A 23,247-nucleotide genomic window follows, 5' to 3' on the forward strand; every position below is an offset into this window, starting at 1 on the left:
CTCCATACCCATGATTATTAATTCTGCCTGTTTTCTACTCACTTAATAGTTTGGCTGAAGCTATAGCAGTACAATAAAACTCCTGGGCAGGGATTGTGAGTGGAACAACTGTGGCTCAATGAAAGAGTTGACAGAGGGATCTCATTAATGACTACCTCCCATCTGTCCAACTCCGCTCTTTATTCTTTTTTATTTTTTTTCCAAGTTTAGTGAAATGTGTAGCGTATCCAAAAATGAAGGCAAGGTCAAATTACTGAACATCTTGGTTAAGAAAAAAAAAAAACAAACAAAATCTTATTCTGTACTAATGACATCACTTCTGGTCTAGCAATTAAATTCAGATCGACGTCTACATGAAAATTAGTAAAAACCTAGAAAAAAACTAAATTGGAATACATGCCCCAAAAGTTCCAAGTATTAAATTCCAGCTGGGGACTAACGTTTAAATTATCACAAATATTTATCTTTCTAATTCCCTTTAAAAAGGTCTGTGGTATCGGAGGTGAGAAAGGTTTTTGAATTACGAGGCTTGAATTCTTCATAATAAATCTTCAAATGGCCACCTCAGGTCAGTTATTTTTTAAGGCGTGTCTTCGGTTTGTCTGAGGCAATCTTCGCTTGCTTGCGCACCTCCCACCAAATTAGAAAACACCGAACATGTTTCACTGCTTGTTTGCGCCACAAAAACAATTTCCTTATGCTAATGTTTCTACAACATGAATTTCCTACAGGCAATGCTTACCTCCTTTATTTTTATTGTCCAAGTGCTCAGTGGCTCAAAAGCCAAAGCTGTGCATCATGTGCAGGTGGGCCTGGGGAACCCAGCGTCATAAAATCCAGACTACTCTGTCTGCCCAGCTGCAATTATAGACAGCATTATGCAAAAATATGCATAGTAATGGCGTACCATTAATTTATCTACTAAAAACACTACATTCACCTGAAGTGCGCCATTTCAATCACACCCAGCTGCTTCTATGCTTTCATCCATGTAGCGCGCGCGCACGTACACGCACACACACACACACACACACACACACAAACAAGCACCCACCCACACACAGACACAGACACACACACACACACATACAAACATGCACACGCACACATGCACACACAAAAACGAGGGTGGCAGGTTCGATTCAGATTTTTTAAATATGATAAAACATAATACATAAACATAAAATATAGGCTAATTCACACACTTCCCTTGTTATAATCACTGGCCGTTTGTTATAGGTGACCAAACCCGCTCACTGTCACAGCCATGAGAGCCAGCCCGACCACGGACACAGGACAGCCCAGTGTCAATACTGCTGGCAGTATCTGCTGACCTGGCACTACTATGTGCAAAGGGGGATTAACAGAATGTATGTATGATCAGTCTCCCTGTGCTCATGTCAATGGAGCACGGGGGACATAGGCTCTTTGTAGACCCCCTGTCAGCTCACAGAGAATCAAACCTACCCCCCCACACCAAAAAAAAGTCCACTGATGATAATTAAGCAGACAGTGGTGTTGTATGATGCATTGACCATACTGGCGAGATGCCAAACAAACCCCCCCACAGCTCTCTCTGACATAGTCATGTAGATGATATGCACCCCCCCCCCCCAACCACATCTACATCCATCATGATACATCTCACATTAATGAGAAAAACAAAAAAGCTAAAGGGGATTCAGATCGCACCACCGATACACCTTATTAGACGATTCGTCCCTGTCCCCCTTCCCTTTCAGAAATGAATCTGAATGTTAAAACCGCCGGACGCCATCTTTGAAACACCTCTACGGGCAGGCAATTGATGGAATAGTTACGACCCAGCGCAGCAGTCCCCCGCTTTCATGATGCATGGATCTGCAGCCATTGTTGATCATTTCTTTCCTTTTCCCCTTCCGTTTCTTCTACGGGGGGGGGGGGGGGGGGGGGACGCTACATCTTTGAAATTAATTAGCAGCCCACGCCTTATTGAGTAAGTCACGGCGTTTAAGTGAAACTGATGAAATATTGGTAAGCAGCGAGGACCGCGGTATAAGTATGTGAAGGGGTCAAAGGTTAATCCCTATTGATTTTCCCAGTCTGCATACAGCACCGCTGGGAGAGGCCGGTTCTGTTGGCAATCAGCTAGCACAAATACATTATAAATCTTACTGTCCACATCCACTGATCACTGTCGCTTTCTCCCTACGCCGAAGGCCATTAGGAGAGGAGAGCAAATCCTCTGGCAAGCAGCCACCTCTGGAGCGGCTAACTGAACAAGGGAAGACACTCCAAATCATAGGGACCTGGAACCAGGAGGGCTGGGGTGGGGATGGGGACGGGGGGGGTAACTGAACTGTCAGCTACAGGAGACCAAAGATCCAGAACTGCTCAAAACTACAACCCAGATGCATCTACGCCTTTCAGTTATTCCTCATTTGTGTGTTCAGGGCGTTCGTTCGTTCATTCGTTCAAAGGCACCCTCTGTCTGTAGTAACGCTCACACCGAAACAATGACCACTCCAAGGCCAACGTGAAGCTACTGAGGAGCAAACAGCAGGCGAATGGGTCCCGGCACGCCACAGAGAAGCCTGCTCTCAGTGAGCAGCTCTGCGCTACACTCCTCCGCGCTGCCATTGAAATGTTCTTGAGGAAGAGATTCAATACGGACACTCCATGTCACTACTCTCCGACCGATGCAGGCTTCTAAACAAGCGAATTGCTAATCAATTCTCAGCAATCAGGAGATCAATCGCACATTATATTATTGGCCTAATTTTGTCGGATAATATCTAATCAACAATTATTCCCTCTCAATACTCTACTAATGCATTTAGGTGGTATTTAATGAGGCGCACAGACAAAGCGGACGGCTTCATTCTCGGGTTGTGCCCTCTTGTTATGCCTTCTCCTCATTGGAATCACCCAGCTCCAGACAATCACTGCAAATGAAATGGAGGACGGTCAGAGGGGACATCTATCATGGTGTCCGCATAACCCAGCCACAAAAAAAAAAAAAAAAAAAAACCCAATAGTCAAAATCCGCTTGGCACATTTACAAAACCAGATGTACTGATTGACAGATTACGTTGGGACCGTCGGATCCGCGCGTGGGATCGACAGCTCTCGCGTGATGAATGCGAAACGTGAGCTGATTAAGCTAGCGAGTCAGTCAATATTCTCATTCGGTTAAAATAATACAATCGCAACGACCCCTCGACCACTTTCAGCAGTTATTAACATCTCATATTTGCCACGGAATGAACGGTAGTTTATTTACTAATATGTTTAATTGATTCCCATCCGTTTTGGGAAAGGGTAGGCAAGGTAATTCTCACTTTTAACAGTAATTGCATGGCGCATTTTGAAGAGTGGTTATAAAGCAATATAAAAAAACGTAAAATGATTTAATATTTACTCTCAATGACTAATAAAAAAACATCTTAAAGCAAGGAGAAAAAAGCATTAAAAAATAATTGCGTGTGAGTGAGTGTGTGTGTGCGTATGTGTGTATGGGTGTGTGTGTGTGTGTGCGTGTGTGTACGTGTCCTCTCACAGAAAATATTTTCCCCAACAATTACTTTATGCAAAATGCTCTAACCAGAATAAGCTAAAGCAAAAATAATTTAGCAAATGAATTTTATTATTTTTCTGCCTCTATTTCTCTCTCTCTTCCTGGCTAATCCTATCATGCAGGCAATAAGTGTATGCACCATGAACACATTTAATTTTCCCAGTTAGTTTTCAGCAAGCCCAGAGGTGAGGTTTAATAAGGATCAATGGCACTTTATCTAGGACAGGACCCACTTCACAGCATGCAAATTAAACACCAACACTTAAAAAAAGAAATGGATTTAATTAAAAAATGTAGAACCACAGGCTCTGGAAATTCAATTAAAGGATTTATGCAAAGGTTCGCTAGCTTTTTTGTGTTGCAGTTACTGCTTATATAATGAGCTTTTCATATTAAAAATCAATAGGTAATCTGGAGTAGAAGATCGCCCTCTTATATACATTTTTGAAATCAATTTGAAAAATAGTCCATCAGCCCCCGTGTCACCACGTAGTGAGCTGGTGAAGCGGCCGTGTGCTGAGGCGAAGGTTCGATGGCATCTCTTCAGAGAGCAGGGCTGGGTGGGGGTTATGGGTGGGGGCTACTGGCGGGGAAAGATGGAGCGGGTGGGGGCCACACTGCCACAGTAAGGTCTGGCACTAAGCATTTCGGTCTGAGCATTAGCAATGGAGGACAGCCGCTTCCACAAATGACAGCTCTGCGTCAATGTGAACACCCCCTCCACGCACAGAAACACGCACGTGCACGTGCACGCACAGGCATGCACGCATGCGCACACACACACACAGGCCTATATCCAGATATTTGTGTCTGCCTGGATTTTGTCAGCTTTTAAAGGGGAAATAACAGACTGTTGCAAGAAATTTCAGGTTCTGGGGTGACCAAATTACAAATGTTAAAGGACCACTTTAGTCACAATCAATTGTTTGATAAGTTGTATAACATCATCATGATTGTACTGTAGAGTTATTCCACCAAACCCCTCCGCAGAAGTCACATAGAGAAACTGGGCATATATATATTCTGTACGTCACCAATAGGCCCATAATATTTTTGATATAGTGATCATTGTTTTTATCATCATTATGGACGCTAACAATTCGCAAACCGCAAGCGCCCAGAGCGAAAGCATCATCAGAGTGAAAGTGTCAATCACATTCATCATGTCAGCATCGATTCGCACGCAGGAGGTTACGCGTCCCCTTCGACAGACGCCTGCGCGCCGCTGAGAGCGTCTCGATCGAGTCGGGCCGGACCCCCGCGCCGAGCGCGGCCCCGCACGAGAGGCTTCGGCTGCGCTTAAACGGCTAATCGCCACGCCGGCATCACAGAGCCGCGCGGGCGGGGGGCGGGGCGGGCGAGGGGGGCGGGGTGGGGAGGCGTAATCAGAGGTCATTCAGGAAAGGGCAGCGGCGCTACGAGGCTCCGCTTTCATCCCCTTCTTTAAAGGGTGTCCCCTCCTTTCCCATTAGAGGGACGTCTCTAATCTGCGGGACCCCTCTGTCTGAGGAGCGGCGCCCTCAGGACCGTGGCCCTTTCATGCTGGGCGCACCTCTGTGAGCTGCCCCGTGACTGCGTGCGCCTGCAGGTGCGCTGACAGAGAACTGAGACCGCCTCTGAATTAGCACGGCTCAGTGCTCACACTGATCCACGCCAGTCCCTCAACCAATTAGATGCCACAAAAAGAAAACACCTAAGATGGTGATATGACTCTGTTTTTACCGCTATTATCATTATTTATTTTTATTTTTTTTTAATCTGCAATAAAACACTGTGACTTGTTTGAGGGTTCTAAAACATCAATAATGATTGACATATAAAAAGCTATTCTGAAGGAAAATTCTATTGATTTCAAGGCACAACTGCCAAGTCTGGCATCTATCGCAAATGCAAATATGGGTGAATACATCCTGCGTGAATTTTAAAGACTTGGAGGACTCCGAAAGCATTAGCGTATTTAACAAGTTCGCATATCAAAGTCTTTTCCCTTCCTTTTCGAGTGCTTTCTTCTTCCACTGGAACCAGGTTTAACTCCTGACTGCTGAGAGCAGTCCATAGCATTAGCTCTCCATATTAATGAAGCACCGTCACTAACACCAGAGCAACCACACAGCGCAGAATACCAAAACGAGAGTGAGAAAACAGGATGGAGAGAACGAACCACCTCCAGCAGCTTCGCCCCTGCGGGGATCAAACACCGCTCTTTCCCACTCTCCTATTTTAGATCATCTGTTAGCTACAGACTCAGAGAAGCTCGGGAAAGCGAAGTACGCCTTGCGTGCGAAAGTCGCCGGAACTGACTGGTACAGTAAGGGTTAACACAGGGACATCAGCAATCTCCTTGTTTCTGTTTGTTTGCGCTGAAGTTGATGAGATCTTTTTTTTTGTGTGTGGGAAATCTCACGAATGCTCTAACTTGTTTATTGGACGATTTGGCACAGTGAGACACTCTGTAGTGATGAGGTTCAAAACGATCAGTAAATCTGAGTGCGAGTGAACCGTTGTGTTGCAATTAGCTACTATTGTCAAGATTTGTTTACAGCTGATTCAAGCATATAAGTAATGTACAAGGTGATTGGCTTATTGTGGGATGGTTAAAAGCAGGTGGTGCACCTGCCCTTGCTGGGATCTAACGGACTGCCGCAAAGTACAGAGACGGCACGAAATTAAGTCTGAAATTAGGTATTAAGAATTGTTTATGTGAGAGGAAAAAAAAAAACACAAGAAAAATTCTTGATAGAACCACCCTGATTGCAACTGGACCATCTACACGCTAAGTCCTCAGTCTCGACATCCTACTCTACGGCTGAACATTATAACAAGGGTTCAACTGTTTGTGATTTTTTTAAATACTCATGCCTTCCCGGAGGTTTCGTATTCAGCTGCCTACATGTGAAGTGATAATTGGAAATGAGGTTTCTAATTATTTTACAGAGACACCATGAGCAGCGGTGTAGAAGATGAGGTCTTCTTCAGTCCCAGCTCCCCTGTGTTCTCCGCTCCAGAGGAAGTGGGAGCTGAGAGCCGCTCACCATTAGCCTGCTTTTTAATGAAGATCAAGCTTCCAGGGGTTTCACCTCCTAATGGCTTCCCTCCAGTGGTGCCTGCTAGCTGGGATTGATGTCGAAGCAGCCCCCCCCGATTGAGGCTGACCCCAGCGAGCCCCAATACCCCGCAGGCTGGAGGCAGAGGTAAGACAGGGCAAAGGTGTGGGTGGAGAAATACACCCCCCCGCCCTGCAGTAGCTCCAGGGTGAAAACCCCCTCCCCCTGACACCTGCACCCCCCTTCCCCAACACGACAGATTTACTTCACCCAACACACCTTCCGCTTATTTAATTTCTCCACTTTCCCCATTTAGTGCCTTTTTCACCCCCACTGACCTGGAGAAGGAACACCCACGTGCCTGTGTTTTTAACCACCTTATCACCATGACGTTCCTGAGGTACTCCTTCCACAGAAACACCATTCTGTTCTACATACTGACAAATACTAGAAACAAACGGAAATTAATCTTATAATACACGTGGTGGCATCTTTAGGAATGACTGACACACTCCCTGCTAAGAAAAAAAATAAATAAATAAAGTGTATAGATTGGCCAAAGAGACGGAATGACAGGTGGGTTGACTCGAGCCAAGGGTTCGCTGTAGGTGCGCGAGGAAGAGCGTGGTGCATGCTGGGAGCTTGTAAGGTGCCTTCCCCGAGGCCGCGGTATCGAGGGGCCTCGGCCGCGCGAGAGACAGGTCTGAGGACCGGCTGCCAGACTCTGATTGGCTCGGTATTGATTCGAGCGTTCTCTCAACTGCATCAACGGATCCACAATAAACCATTTACAGAGTTTCCTTGTGCAATGAGGCGAGGACTAAGAAGCACGGGGCCTCTCGGCGAGCTCCGATCGCGTGTGTGTGCGTACGAGCCTGTGTGTGTGTGTGTGTGTGTGTGTGTGTGCGCGTGAGTGTGTGTTTTATTTTAATGAAATGGTATCTCCTCAGACAATAATCCCTGTAATAGGATTGCGCTGGGACACACATGTCAATACAGGCAAATGGGATTGTTGGCTTTTAGGTCCCAAATTCTCTTGCCAGCCTTTTAATATGTAGTACAGCACAAAAAAAAAAAAGACTGGGGAGTGATATCACATCAATTTTCCCCCCAACCAGATTAAAAGATTAAAGCCCCTCAAGATTCTCTGAAGTTTAAGTTGATACACGGCCGGACGGGGGATCTTCCTGCGACTGGCAACGAGGTGCTGCGTTGGCAAAAAGTTAAACGTGAAATAAAAAATACAGTAAATATTGTGTCAGTTTATTAAGCTTGGCCTCAAACATTAGCCGCCCCGCTCTGCTTCTTGGCAATCCCTGTGATGCAGTAGTACGTATCAGCTTTAAGAGAGCTCAGTTCGCATCAAAACCTTTTTTCTGCACATTTTTTATTAACTGCAATATAAACTGTGCAAGCTCCTTCGACTTATCAATCAGCATGTCCATTTCAATGAGTAAAACATTAGCAGGCCGCCAAGTCTCAAAATATATTTAGCATTTCGCTGCCTTTAGGATGTTTATGGCGGCTTTGCAAGACAAAGTGTATTAGGGCCTGGATATGGAGTCTTTGGCAAATTTTCTACCCATATGATCATAATGGAACTCCCTCCATTTTGCCATTCTAATTCTAAGTATGACAGGACGGTACCTTTCATTGTGCACAAGGCTTTTATGTGTCTTAAAAAGGTCAAGAAACATCAGCGTTTTCAACGTATACACTAAATCCAAATAAGACGAGAGTGGCTTCGCTTTTCAAAATGGAGGCGACTGTAGCTATTAAAGCATACAGACCAGGGAGATAAAAAGTGAGCCGCTATGGGCTCGGGCCGATGACTTTGTGTCATAATAAATGTACGGTAAGTCCTTAAAAACGCGAGGGAAAGGGAGATCAGAATTACAGGCTGCCTGTAAACTGAAACTGGACAGTCTATTCACATCTTCGGCCCGCTATAAATAGTGCTCTGTGCGCCTCTAATGCTCAGGATTAGAACCGGGAGGCAGACTGGAGTCATTTCTTCGTCCCCTGCAGACTTCACCCAAGACGCAGAAGCCATTACCAACGCTCTCGGTTCATTCAAAACCAGCTCCATTCATGAAAAAGGAGGTCGGCTCTTGTTATGAAGCCGATGCATTAAAGGGTCCCTTTCTTGTATCCGGCAAAGCTTTGGTACCTTCACGAGCAACAGTTCCGTTTCAGATGCCGAGATTGTGTGTGTGAAAAATGAGCATGCGTTTGTGAAATACAAGGTAACTCACTAAAAGAAAAATGAACAACACATTTAAAGAAAAATGTAATAAAAGGTTAAAAAAAGAAATCATAAGGAATAAACTGCAGGACACTAAAGCTGCTCTTCGGTAAATGCTTTAACCAACAGACTGAATTGTCTTTTATATCTGTTTAGAGTCAAAAATGAATACACTAACCCTCATATGAGGCTTTTTTAATTCAGTCTCTAAAAGTAAAAAACAAAAAAGGGTTCAAAAAGGCCAAAAATGCAAAAACAAATTATTTTTTCTGTTTGCTGAGATCTGATTAATATCCAACAGGGACATTTCTAATTGAACACACTTTCCCCCAGCAAGCCCATAGTCCTAACGATCCTTCAGTCCTACAACGCACTGCATCCAGAGTGTAGACTTACAACACCACAGCATCCTGGGAAAAAAATTAGGCCATAAAGCACGGTCGTCGCAAAAAAAAAAAAGAAGTATTTTATGAAACGCAACGGCACGGAGAGCCTGGCCCCGCGAGTTTCCTGTGTGACTGAGCGCGCGCGGGGCTGCAGCTCTAATGTAACGCCAGTCTGTATTAAGATGTTCCCACACCTTTCCAGGCCCTAATCACCAATTATGACTCTATTAGCCCAGCTTGGCAGCTCATTTGCTCCCGCGCCAGCCCGGGGTGGCGGGGCTCCGGACCTCTGCTCCTCCGCGTTCCGCTCCGGCGCGCGCGCCGCCGAGCGCCTGTCACCCGCCGCCGCCGCCGAGCCGCCGAGCCGCCGAGCGCCGCGGCGACGGGGCCTTGTTCCCTCCAATAACAGCGCCTGACCTTACAACCGTTTACCGGGAGAGTACCGGCCCTAATGGCAGCCGGCAGCCGGCAGCGGGGAGCCCCCTTCGCCGAGGCGCCGGCGAAACGGGCGGAAAGGGGGGAAAAACGGAGGAGCGGGGCGGGATAAATCTGAGCCGCGCTCGCCAGACACTTCATTAAATCGCAGTTGCTTCGTCTTGTAGGGCGCTAATGGAAACAGAACCCTCGTTAGCCGCTGCGAGAAAGATCCATCACGAGACTAAGAGATGTGCTTCTGTCTCCCCGCTTTCAGGAGAGACCGGTCGGGGGGTGGGGGGGGGGGGAGGTAGGGATGGGGACCGGGGAAGGTAGTGGGGGTGGGGGGGGGGGGGGGGCGAGGGGGGGGGCGGGAGATGCATTTAAGTCCCGTCAGGACGCCTCAGAACAGCCTCTCAGCAAGTTACTTAAATGACCTCAATGGTGAGAGAGACGACTGCCAATGCTCAGAGGAACTTGTTAAGTCTCCCTTTTTAAAGAAACTGCCTCCTAATATACGACTGTTGGGCCTTGGTCAAAAGTTCATAATGTGCATATGTAAAAAGGTAGCTGAGCGCCTGGGGCGCAAACCGGGGGAAAATAATTGCGGCAAAATGCTGAAAATGCTCTGCAAGGGCTGAGAGGGCTCCCCGAAAGGGGTCCTGTGGGGGTCCGGGCTGATTGGAGCACTGCAGGCCCCCGGGAGGCCTCTTCCCAGCATCCCGCTCTCCCACCCCCCCACCCCCACCCCTCCATTACAGCGACACAGCAGCCCTCTGGCAGGAGCGTAGGCCCAGCAGCAGCCAAATGTCAGACCCAACCTGCTAATCCTGCTGTCTGACACCACAAACAAAGGAGATTACATTCCTGCAAGGGTACAAGGAAATGGACCTTCCGTCTCTGGTCTACAATTTATGAGGAAATATGTTTTAAATACTGAACATGGGGCCAGAGGAATTATTCACTGCGGTACCTCTGGTAGAGGCTTCAGAGAAAGAGTCACAGAGCAAGGATTTAATTCTACCGTCTACCCTAATTAGGCATTATTGAGGAGTACGGATTCCATCTTAATTAGCGGGGGTTACAGAAATAAAGAGAGATATTAATGCAAATCCATGGTTTTGCTATTAAAAAAAAAAAAATCAAAGTCCAGTAGATTTCGAGGCACGACTTTTCGTTTTGCTCTCTATTGTCAGGTCATTAAGGGCATTTAAAAAACAGGCCTTTGAATTAAGAAGCTCTTCTCGTAGCCGGCAGCCCGGCCGACGCCGGCCTGGCAGTTTTGAGGAATCTGCGGCACACTGCGGGCAGTTGTTGGGCTCTGTAATGGAAAGAGCTCTCAAGCTGTGAAAGCCCCTTCATCTCAGAGGGCCCCGCGCACGGCTCCTGTCAGAGGTGATTTAGATTAACCTCCGCCCAGACAACACCGGCTCCCCGGCACGGAGAGCCGGGCCGCTCGGAGGGACGGCCCCGGACACGTCACCGCGACGACGCCGGAGGGGTTTTTCGAGAGCGGAAGTGGGGGTGCAGCGCGCATTGGCGATTATAGGCGCCAGTCCAAGGGCCTCTGGGTGCCTTTGGAAGGGTCCTTGGGGGGGGGGGGCAGGAGCACTGGAACACTCTCTCTGCTAGCCTTATAGCCTTCACAGGCCCCAGGTCCTCCACAGAGGGGAGGATTAGTCCACGGCCTTTCCACAAACGTCCTATCATTTCTGATGCCCAGATGCAAAACCAGGGGCTGACCGTCACCGCCCAGTGGTTAAGTAGAGAACAGACGGGCTTAAATGGCACCCGATGATCTATTAGGAAAAAACAATGCTGGGTTACAGCGGTATCTACATCACAAGAGATTATCCTGTTTGAGAGCGTAATGAGAGCATGATGCTAATCAAAGACCATAGTAATGATTCATATGTCGAGGACCTTTATTAAACACTTATTTTCAATCAGTGCATTTGCATTTCCACAAAATGCAGTTTGAAGAGCACGGTGAAGTGCCTTGCAGTGCGTGCACTAGTGCTTTGTGGAAAGCCCTGTAGGTACCTGTGCAAAGGACAAGAAGCCCTACAAAAAGGAGGTCACAACAATATACAAGCTAAATAAAATACGAACCCCCCGCTCTTCACTGAATCTCTCATTCCACCTTCACCTCATCATGCAGTTCAGCCTCCAAGCACCAAGGTCTCATGTGCACTGTCAAGCCAATGTATATGATGGCCCAGGTGCAAAACACTGTGAGATAATTTAATTCAGTCCTGCTCCGAGCACAGAACCCCTCACCTGTTGGCCTTGCATTTAAAATGTGCTTCATTGTCTTTATTTTGAACTTGTATGTTGGTTTCTTTTAGAAATTCTATGAATGATAAGGTCTTTGGGGGGGAAAAGAAAACTATTAAAGCGTTTATAGAAGTCCACCGAATGCCATGTTTTGAGGCAGTGATTTACAATTTCGAGGAGCTGTAAGCATTTCCTTCACAAGGTCACCGTCACGATGACAGATTTGCTTTTGGGCTAATTCAGCGCGATGCGAAATCACCGAGGCCACCTGTGTGTCACCATTAGAACAAAGATATGCATTCGTAAAGATCACAAACAAGTCCAGATGTTTTCCCACCAATAAACGTAAAAAAAGAGAAGTTATATAACCGCACTATAAATCATTTAAAATGAAAGCAAATTTGTTTTGGGGAGGCAGTGGCCTGCTCTGGCTTCATATTGTTTTTGGCCCCTTCCTGTCAACATTATGCTTATGTTTGCAGCCTGGGGTAATCTCCACGGATCCCAGTAGCGTGTACAAGCAATTAAAACGATACCATCTTTACACCCCTGCAACCAATAAATGAAATAATATCACTGTTTTATTAAGCCCCTAAACGTCTGGAGCAATAGCAAGGCAGGATTTTATAAAGGGGATGCACTTTTAATACCTTATCATCTCCCCGATTTAAATAAGAGCGAGTGTTCAGCTTTAGGGAGTCTGTGAGGGACCGTTATCTAAGACACAAACAGCGGAGTCAACACATTATACTCATGAAATTAATTAACAAATCTACCTACTTCTTTTAATATGTACAAATAATCATTATCTACCAACTACTTACTTATCTACAAAAAAAATCTAATTAAAGAGGTGGCAAAAAGCTGATAAAAGCATTAAAACAACTTTTGAAAATGTTGTTGTCTTATTAATTAATCTAAGTATTGTTAATAAAAACTTGCGCGAAAAAAGGTGCACGAGCACGCACACACGCACACACAGGCACATACGTGCTCACAAACACACACATGCACAGAGACACACACCCACGCGCACACACGCACACACACACACACACACGCACACATGCACATACGTGCTCACAAACACACACATGCACAGAGACACACACCCACACCCACACACACACACACGCACACACGCACACGCACACGCACACGCACACGCACACACACACACACACACACGCACACACGCACACACACACTGGCCTCGGGAAGGTGGTGTTGGCTTGCACAAACTATTCAGTATACATTCCTCCCAGATGGAATTCTCATATCGCCCCACGCATTTCCACGTATGTGTAAAGAAACAATCGTTTCAGGGAGTAAAGAAATGAAATGAGGGGGAAAGTACATAAAGGACAGTTTTTACCTCCAGCTCCAGAGGATGGAAATACTATGCTTCAGGTGAGGGTAGCTGCAAGCGTGTGAGTGTGTGTGTGTGTGTGTTTTACTTTTTATTCTGCATTAGATAGCACCTCTTTGGCATCCAAAAATATTTAAGCAGCAGGGCGAGGGTACTTTCCTTCTGACAGCGCAGAGTCTAATCCAAGGCATGACAATACTTCAGCCCGAGGCACGAAGGGTAGACACATCATGTCTCTTACTGTAAATCAATACTGTTCCGCGACAAGAATATTCCCGAGCCCGTATGACACCTGATGATCCAATTTAATCATAGAGATATAACTGTTAATAAGTAATATGCGCTAGGACAGCATATTCATCGATTCGCTCATTCATTTACTCTATAAATCTCCGATAGCGTTCGGGCGTGAGCAGGATCTGGTGTTCTAACACAGGCTTGCAATCAATCGACAGTCGTCCTTAACTTTGATTTACAGTTCAGCAAAATTGTTTTTTTCTTTCTTTCTAAAAACAGTCTGGCGGGTTACTTTTGGCGGTTGCTGTATTGCCAAATTGAACTGATGGCGAAACCCAGGCCTCAGCACTGGGCCATTCAGGGGGGGGCCGTGAACAGTCACCTCCAGGGTCTTCTGTGCCTCCCACTGGCTAAAACACACGGAGAACCCGGGCCACAGAGAATCAGGGGAGCGTGGGCGTGTGCGAGAGCCCCTGAGTGATCTCCACGCCTCCCACGCCTCACCCACCAACGCCGCGGCGCGTCGGTCCAGCGGAACGGACGAGCGAAAAGCGAGCGAGTGCATCTCGCCCTGTTTTCTTTGGACTCCGATGCTGGTTTTATAGCGATGGTCTCCAAGAGGCCAAACCCTCCAGTTTCCTATTACTCGGACAGACCTTGTGTTTGCCCTCTCCACCTCTTTTTTCTTTCGCACTCCTTTTTTTTTTTTTTTAAACCAATGTCTGAAGAGATTTTTCCTGATATGTTGAATAAATAACCTGTGCAGCTGAGCAAACAGAGCCCGCTTAGAGGAGAATATGGCCAGGGGAGCAGTGAGCTGGTTCAGGTTCTGGTTCTGCTGAGGACGATGTGAATTAGCTTGAGGCTGAGCACGGAAAAACGGTTGTGGCCAATGAGGGGGTGCGGTGTTTTAAGCTGGACACAAGGGCGGGGCTGGGTGGCTGTGGGACCCCGGGGCCACCAGCAAAGCTTCCTAAGAGCAGAAGGGGACAGAGAAAGACAGGAAGGCCATGACAGAGCCAAAGATGACCTACTGTGCTGGTCTACATAGTTCCACTCGAGTGAGGAGAGAGCCAAATAAAGCACAAACAGTCCAACAGGGAGGTTACGAGGAAAACGAGAAGGTAAAAAAGGAGGGAACAATGGTCTTCGTTCAATAGCCTAAATGTCTGAGCTGAGATTCTACGATAGAGAAACAAAAAACAATCACAGCAGAACCACCATACAGTAAATTCATAAATCAAGACTCTTTACACATACTGTAACTGAAAAAACTGAGAAATCTTTCAAGGCTGTTTTTCCTTCTCTTCAGATATTTTAAGCATTTTAATCTGTCAAAACGTTACAGGAAGAAAATATTGATGGAAGTTAAATTTTTGATGGAAGTGAGATTTTACCACACACTACACCCACTAATATGAGGACACATGAATATGCTATGCCAAGTATATCTTTATCATTTATTATTTGTGGCACATGCTTTGCTGTAAATGAATTTTATTCACATTTCACCCTAACTGGTTTAGCAGTGAGTGCCAACACAAAGTTGAAATACCCTGAAAAGAAATATTGCATTTTTTTTCATATGAAAAAGCATACATTAGCATCCGGGTGGCCCAAAGCACGAAATGGTATGTTCTATAAACCCTACAGTACAGGGACCCCCATATGGTCTGTATAATAAATTACAGTATTCGATTTTATAGTTCCTCGCTGCAGCATGTATCTGGCCGCACTTCAGGCGAAAGCGCATGAATGTCAGCTTCTCCTCAGAGGTGAAACAATCCAGTTGATTCAGGGAGCGCGCGCACGGGCCAGAAACACGGAACCGTACGCACGCGCTCTGGAGCAGGAGCGCGCCGAATTCGGGATAAACTCTCGCTCCGCCTTTAACACCGCGGCCCCAGCGAGAGCGCCTGCCGGGCCGCTGGCCTGCAAGAGCGCGAAAACGCCCACACGCTACAGCTAAGCCTATCGGCGGGCCCGTTTGGCTGGAGAGCGCGCGTCTTCCTTCAGCCCTGGGAGCAGGCGCTATCCCCCCCCCCCCTAGCCTTCAAAGATGTGGAGTGGAGACAGTGCAGCGCTTGTCTGAGGATAATTTATGTGCCTGAAATGGGAGCGGCTCTGGAGGAAGCGGGGAAGAGGGGGAGCACATCTGCGAGGGCGAGCGCCGCTGCGACGAGCGGAGCCGAGCGGCGGGAAACGCGTAACCCAATAGCCTCGCGGCCGCCGCGAGATCCGACCAATGGGGAGGCGCGGAACTTTCAACACAAAATAAACAGATAGGGAGAAGACAGAGAAAACAAACAATGAAATCTCTGTAATAATCCAGGGTATCCCTCCGCCCCCTCCATCCCCAAGGTATTTCCTGAGCTGTCGGTGCCCTAACGGTGTCCCCGCCCGTGCTCTGGCACAGGCCAAAGACAATATTATGTCTGAAAGAGGGATTGTATCGAGGCTAAGGTGATAACACAGCGGTGGCCCTTGTGAATCAGTTACGGCACACACAATGTCAACACGCGTCCCTGCTCCGACCAGTCTGATCCAGTCCCCGGAATGACTCTTCCGGAGTCCATCACGACCATCGTGTGATATTCCGACACGGCACAGCGGAACCAGCGAAGGAGTGATACACTATCAGCCCCTATTCAGAAATAAGCAGCATGGAAACCAGTCTGAGTGCCTCAATGATGACCAATGTGCCGAATACACACGCCACCATTTTAGCGAGCAAAAGACCTGGTACCAGCCAGGACCTGCGGCGAGCGCGCGGACATCGCGACACCAAGAGCCTGTAAGCGAGAGGGGGGGATGGGAGAGTTTTCCTACCATGGACTTGGTGAAGGGGCGGACCAAGTTGAAGAGCAGCGTCATCAGCCACCAGCTGCGATGGATGGAGGTGTACATCATGTTCCCAGGGTGCACGGCGTTGCAGGAGACGCCGTTGGGGGAGAGGCGGCGGTGCAGCTCGTTGGAGAAGAGGATGTTGCAGAGCTTGGCGCGGTTGTACGCCAGCATGGACCAGTAGTCTTTCTTAGCAGGAGACAGCAGCGCGAGGTCCACCTTCCCACACGTGTCCACCAGGTCTGTGAACCTGCAACACACAGCGCTCAGAATCCGGCCCCAATGAGATCCGAACAGCATCTACTACTACTATTACTAATGCTAATGCTGCAACCATTACTACTACTGCTGCTAATGCTACTGCTACTACGACTGCTGCTAATGATGCTAATGATAATGCTACTACTACTACTATTCCTAATGCTACTGCTATTATTACTACTACAGCTAATGGTACTGCTACTGTTACTGCTGTTCCTGCTATTACTCCCACTGCCAATGCTGCTACTACTACAAGCACTACTACCACTGCCAATGCTGCTACTACTACAAGCACTACAACTACTGCTAATGTTGCTGCTGCTACTACTACTACTATTGCTGCTGCTAATCCTGCTGCTGTTGCTGCTGCTGCTGCTACTACCTCCTAATTAACAGGGTTACTTCCATAGCTCACAGTTTTACACATTTTTCACTTATACAGCTTTATATTTATTGAAGCAATTCAGGTTAAGTACCTTGCTCAAGGGTACAAAAGCAGCACCCCCCATTGGGAATTGAACCAGCAACCATCTGGATATGGGCCCAGTTCCTTAAATACTATTCCACACTGCTTCAACACACTAAATTATGATTCTATCGCTCTGGACACATCACTAAATTTATCTAAAAATGTCTGTTAATAAGAACAGCCGCAGCCAATAAAATGCATCTGGGAAAATAGGTGCATTACAAACACAGTCATTTGCATTTGCCAGAGGTAACGTGAGCAAATGACAGGCCTTTCATATTTGTCAAAGAGTGCCATCTCAAGCATATCCTTTGTTTTCCATGGGGGCTTGGTTTAATAATCAGGATTAACCTCTAAAAGAGGCGGGAACACGCTGGCGTACAGCACACATAGACAGAACGAGGGCTGGCAGACGGCAGCTTTTTCACACAGTATACTAATGTCATGCTTGAATACAAATCAAAGAAGCAACATGACGTTCTTTAATTGTCTCTGACGGAGCTGTTAAATGCCAGATGTTTGACAAGGTCCCTGAACAAGGGGCTGGAATGGGACATGCTATGCTACTGCGCAGTCACAGTAATACATCACAATCTCGGAAAATATCAAAGTGGCAGGAACCTCCCTGAGCGCAATTTTTTTCTTCTTCTTTGTTTTGTTTTGTTTTGATGGAAGCAATGAATTAACTATTCACATCATAATCTATTAAACATAAAACAAAAAAAAGAAAATGTTACCTTTGCTTCGCTATGGCCCTAAGTTGTGCCTTTGGACACACAATGCAACATCTGCAAGCTTTCTTTTATACCGTAACTTGAACTCTTGAGGGGTTCTGTGCCACAGATTCTTGTTTAGCCTCTAGCCAGCAATCCTGGCATTGTTTTGTTAGCACCTGTTAGTTTTACTGTGTGCCCAGGAAGCTCTATTCTAGCTTCTCAAAGCATGCTGTTTTGAATCTGAAGTAGTACAAGTTTTAATAGAGCCATATTTTTACATGGTTATGTGTGTGTGGTGCACATGCCTATATAGATGTGTGTGTATGTGTGCATGTGTGTGCATATGCGTGTGTGTGTGTGGCGATGGGGGTTGGGGGGAGCACTATCCAATTTATAGTGCCGTTTTTTTACCTGCACATCTTTGTTGAGCTGCCATACTGACTGCACTTTGCCTCAACTCAACTATTCTCAGTTTGGGACTGTATTTTTACACCTTTCAAAACTGGCCTAATTCTACAAGATAGGGTCAAGCAGATTATGGTTACTATCTAATTACAAGATAAGGTTTTGTGTCTTTTAACAGTTCTGCGGAAGGGGGAGGGCATTTCTTTTAACGGCAGATAGTTTCTATGGCTTTTCTTCCTTTAACGTGAGCCGGAGCTAATGTAATAAGGAGAAGTAAATCTATCTGCATTGTGTCAGTTACACTGTAAGCCCCGGTGTTGGGAAGCGATAAAGTTTTCATTTGAAACCCCGGCTTGCCTTTTTCCCTCCATTTTCTCTCTGTCTCAGTCTCTCTCTCACCAGTCCCTTGGGGTCAAGGTTTTATTTTATGGCAAAGGGGCTTAAAAATAATCTGCAGCAAGGGTCAAAGGTCAGCATCTGAGCTTTCCAGAAAGAAATAAAATAAAGGAACGGGGGGGGGAAGCACGGGGGCTTCAATAGGAGCAATTCCAAAAAGTCTGAAATTAAGTAGCCTTTGTGAAAGATGTAATATTAGATTATTTTTCCCCCCCTTTTTCTAAAAGGTATCTTTTTCCTCTTATGAACTCAGGACAGTTCCATGAACCCACCTACTCTGCGTCCACATGAACTCTGTCCTTTAAATTTACAGCTCAAATTCGAGCTCTTATAAATGTGCGTTAAACAACGCAGGGCATGTTACATTTTAATTTCAGTTCACTTATGGGATTCTCACGAAACGCAGAGCGGTCATCTTCATAATGGCCCTTATCCCACGGCTACGGCAACCGCACTCTTCCGATTGTTTTTAATATCCGCGAAAAAATGTATCCTGGCTCTCACGTCGCGCGGCAGTTGGAATTCATGGAGCAGGACTTTAATTGCATTGCTTCTTCTGCTAGAATAACTCCAAGTACGTTCTTGGCACGGTGTCGGGGGGTTACTGCATGGCGAATCTATGGAGGTCGTTGCGTTCTGATTTAATCAATCTCTATTCCATCTCCGGCCAAAATCAATTCCTGGCCGTCCAGAGTGACCAGCGTGGAATGCTTGGCGAAACGGCAGGAGGGGCGCAAGGCGGGCTTCACAACGACCACTGCAGAGATTATCCCGACCAAAAAAAAAAAGAAAAAAAAGAAACACAGATGGAGCGGGTCAAAGAGAAGTCCAGCAAATATTGGGACAGTGCGTGAATGATTCGGCTGATAAGGCCATTTGTCAAGTTGACGATGTTTTTCAGACGATCGCGTTTCGCGCGGCTGTACACGCCTGAGAGCCGGCCTTTCAGAGAGAGAGAGAGAGAGACGCTGACGGACAAGCTGACCGACCAGCGCAACCCGCTGCGTTTCCGTGACAGCGCGGCGCTGGTGGGGAAGGGGGGTGGGGGGGGGGTCGGGGGGCGCACTCACCTGTGCGATTCGGAGGACACCACCACCACGCGGGCGGGGGCCGAGCGTCGCAGGACGTCCTGCAGGCACTGCACCAGGTAGAAGTGGCCCAGGTGGCAGATCTGGAACGTGGACTCCAGCCCGTCCTCGGTCAGCTTCCAGGGCTGGGTGCACACGGCTGCGTTACACACCAGGATGTGCAGGGCTCTGGGGGGGGGGGGGCAAACGGCTCATTATACCAGGGCTCTTGCCACGCCTTTCAACGGATCCCATCTTACTATACTTACTATACACCCCTATCATACCATATCATACACTTATCATGCCTCATATATTTACCTCATACATTTTATCCAGTGATGACATTCTGTAGAAGAAACAACTCAGGACCCAGGCACAGCTATATCACAACTCACAGTATAAATGTTCTTGAGAAGCTATAAGCTAACATACTTTCTCAAAATATTTCAAGCAATCACCTCAGCTTTTTAATATTCTGCACTGCGTGAAGTGTTATGATGGAACGGTGTGGATTAAACACAATGCAGGTGGTGTTTACTTCACGTGAGTTTCTTTTCTGACAGTACTGCAGAAAGTGAGGCAGCTTCGCTGACTGTCCAGATCACATCATGAGGTTCCTGTTCTTATACATGGTCTACATCCTGGATGACCAACAAAAGCAAATGCCCTCATTAATGCTATTCCAGGGGCACTTTAAAGTACCGTCATTTAGATTTGTGTTCTTTAATTAATTCACAACATCAATTCTAAATCATACAAGTGCGTATCTGAAGGCTGAGGTTGTGGAGCGACTGTTTTACATTGAAAAGAATGTAAGTAGTGTGTAAGGCGAGCATGAAACAGCTATTGCACTAAAGCACTTTGCCGTTCCTCTCCTTCCTGGCTGGAAGGGCGGATTCTGACACGACTAACCGCCTGACTGAGGAAGATGGCAACCGCTCTTCCCAAAAACCTCCAGCACTCCCCCTCCCCCCGCCCCCTCGCCCCCCCAGACACCGAGGCACTTCCTCCCCACCGTTACATAACCACGGGGCCTGGTGACCGGGCAGCTGAGAAAACATCGGCCCCTGCCTAATTACAGCTTCTAAAAGCCCGGCGAGCGCTCGAGCTGCCCGGCCCGGTGCCGCCCCGCCACGAGGCGCGAGGAGCGGGACGGAGCCCGCCGGTTTTCGGGCCACGCCCAGGTTTCGGAACCGCCAGCCCGCCCGCTCCGAGCCCGCGATTAAGCGAAGTCAAGGCGGAATGAGTTTATACGACCGAGGGTAATTACTGACACGCCGTCCAGTTTCCGCCGAGATTCCCCCGCGGTTAAAGGAAGGTAGGCGCTTGGATAGGGCCTGGCCGCGCACCAAGACAAACACCGCCTTGAATAGTCATCATAAGCCGCGGAAGAATACGGGCCTCTTTGAGAGAAAAGAGGAGGAGGAGGAGGAGGAGAAGGAGGAGGGAGCGCACTTGAATTAGGAAACCTACGGTAAACGGGGGGCCGCTGCATCGCATTGGGATGGGGGCGGAGACCCAGCCCACGCCAGCGCCCCTCTGTAAGAGAAGTTACGGCCGAGGAGTCGTCTCCACGCGCGATCGCGGATCTCACAAATCGAATTACCGCACGCGCACCATCGTACTTTCCCAAGGCCCGCTGAGTTCTCAACCGCACACCCGAGGATTTCACAAGATATCAACACAAAGCATATATCACATGGCACTGTGACCTCCTGTCTCAACACCACCTCATTAAAATACGTAATTAATTCAAAGATTTTTTTTTTTTTTCCCCCCACCGTACTTGATATCATGTGAAATCTCTTACAGGATATTAAGAAGCATATATCTTCTGAATGGAAATCATCATTAATTGGTGTTTCAGTACACTGCTTCTCTTTCGGAACCTAAATATATGACATAGGCTACAGTTTATTGCCTATTTCACTTGAAAGAATCAGTTATAATGTGCGATCAGTTACAATGCCACACACAGCAACCAGGAAAATATCAGCTCATACAGAGATGAGTTAAATTAGTCATCCCTCTCACAGATTTAAATAGCAGCAGCACCATCAAAGCGGTCTCTCAGAGGGTCAGTGAGTAAATACACACGATCCCTTCAGAGGAACGGTGCGGTTGCAGACCAGCAGTGAAACTTTACACGCGGTCTGGTAAAACAGCGCTGTGGTAAAGCGAGCGCTCTGGTAAAGCAGCACTGTGGTAAAGCAGCGCTGTGGTAAAGTAGCGCTCTGGTAAAGCAGCGCTCTGGTAAAGCAGCGCTGTGGTAAAGTAGCGCTCTGGTAAAGCAGCGCTGTGGTAAAGCAGCGCTCTGGTAAAGCAGCGCTCTGGTAAAGCAGCGGTCTGGTAAAGCAGCGCTCTGGTAAAGCAGCGCTGTGGTAAAGCAGCACTCTGGTAAAGCAGCGCTCTGGTAAAGCAGCGCTCTGGTAAAGCAGCGCTCTGGTAGAGCAGCGCTCTGGTAAAGCAGCGGTCTGGTAAAGCAGCGGTCTGGTAAAGCGAGCGCTGTGGTAAAGCGAGCGCTCTGGTAAAGCAGCACTGTGGTAAAGCAGCGCTGTGGTAAAGTAGCGCTCTGGTAAAGCAGCGCTCTGGTAAAGCAGCGCTGTGGTAAAGTAGCGCTCTGGTAAAGCAGCGCTGTGGTAAAGCGAGCGCTCTGGTAAAGCAGCGCTCTGGTAAAGCAGCGGTCTGGTAAAGCAGCGCTCTGGTAAAGCAGCGCTGTGGTAAAGCAGCACTCTGGTAAAGCAGCGCTCTGGTAAAGCAGCGCTCTGGTAAAGCAGCGCTCTGGTAAAGCAGCGCTCTGGTAAAGCAGCGCTGTGGTAAAGCAGCGCTGTGGTAAAGAAGCGCTCTGGTAAAGCAGCGCTCTGGTAAAGCAGCGCTCTGGTAAAACAGCGCTGTGGTAAAGCAGCGCTGTGGTAAAGCAGCGCTGTGGTAAAGCAGCGCTCTGGTAAAGCAGCGCTGTGGTAAAGCGAGCGCTGTGGTAAAGCAGCACTGTGGTAAAGCAGCGCTCTGGTAAAGCAGCGCTCTGGTAAAACAGCGCTCTGGTAAAGCGAGCGCTGTGGTAAAGCAGCACTGTGGTAAAGCAGCGCTCTGGTAAAGCACCTCTGTGGTAAAGCAGCGCTCTGGTAAAACAGCGCTCTGGTAAAGCGAGCGCTGTGGTAAAGCAGCGCTGTGGTAAAGCAGCGCTGTGGTAAAGCAGCGCTCTGGTAAAGCACCTCTGTGGTAAAGCAGCGCTCTGGTAAAACAGCGCTCTGGTAAAGCGAGCGCTGTGGTAAAGGGAGCGCTCTGGTAAAGCGAGCGCTGTGGTAAAGCAGCGCTGTGGTAAAGCAGCGCTCTGGTAAAGCACCTCTGTGGTAAAGCAGCGCTCTGGTAAAACAGCGCTCTGGTAAAGCGAGCGCTGTGGTAAAGGGAGCGCTCTGGTAAAGCAGCGCTCTGGTAAAGCAGCGCTCTGGTAAAGCAGCGCTCTGGTAAAACAGCGCTCTGGTAAAGCGAGCGCTGTGGTAAAGGGAGCGCTCTGGTAAAGCAGCGGTCTGGTAAAGCAGCGCTGTGGTAAAGCAGCGC

The 23,247-nt window shown here is 47.6% G+C and overlaps 1 protein-coding gene across 1 annotated transcript in view; it reads right to left on the bottom strand.

Annotated features, from left to right (window-relative positions):
* Positions 1-23,247, bottom strand: part of wwox (WW domain containing oxidoreductase) — a 305,089-nt gene that overhangs the window by 189,307 nt on the left and 92,535 nt on the right. Inside the window, exons 7-8 of the mRNA XM_035395673.1 lie at positions 19,690-19,875; positions 16,358-16,622 (exon numbers count right to left, since the gene is read on the bottom strand). Coding sequence (XP_035251564.1) covers positions 16,358-16,622; positions 19,690-19,875 — 451 coding nt within the window. The remainder of the gene's footprint in view (positions 1-16,357; positions 16,623-19,689; positions 19,876-23,247) is intronic.

The sequence above is a fragment of the Anguilla anguilla genome, chromosome 16 (genome assembly GCF_013347855.1).
Source record: "Anguilla anguilla isolate fAngAng1 chromosome 16, fAngAng1.pri, whole genome shotgun sequence".
NCBI classification, from domain to species: Eukaryota; Metazoa; Chordata; class Actinopteri; order Anguilliformes; family Anguillidae; genus Anguilla; species Anguilla anguilla.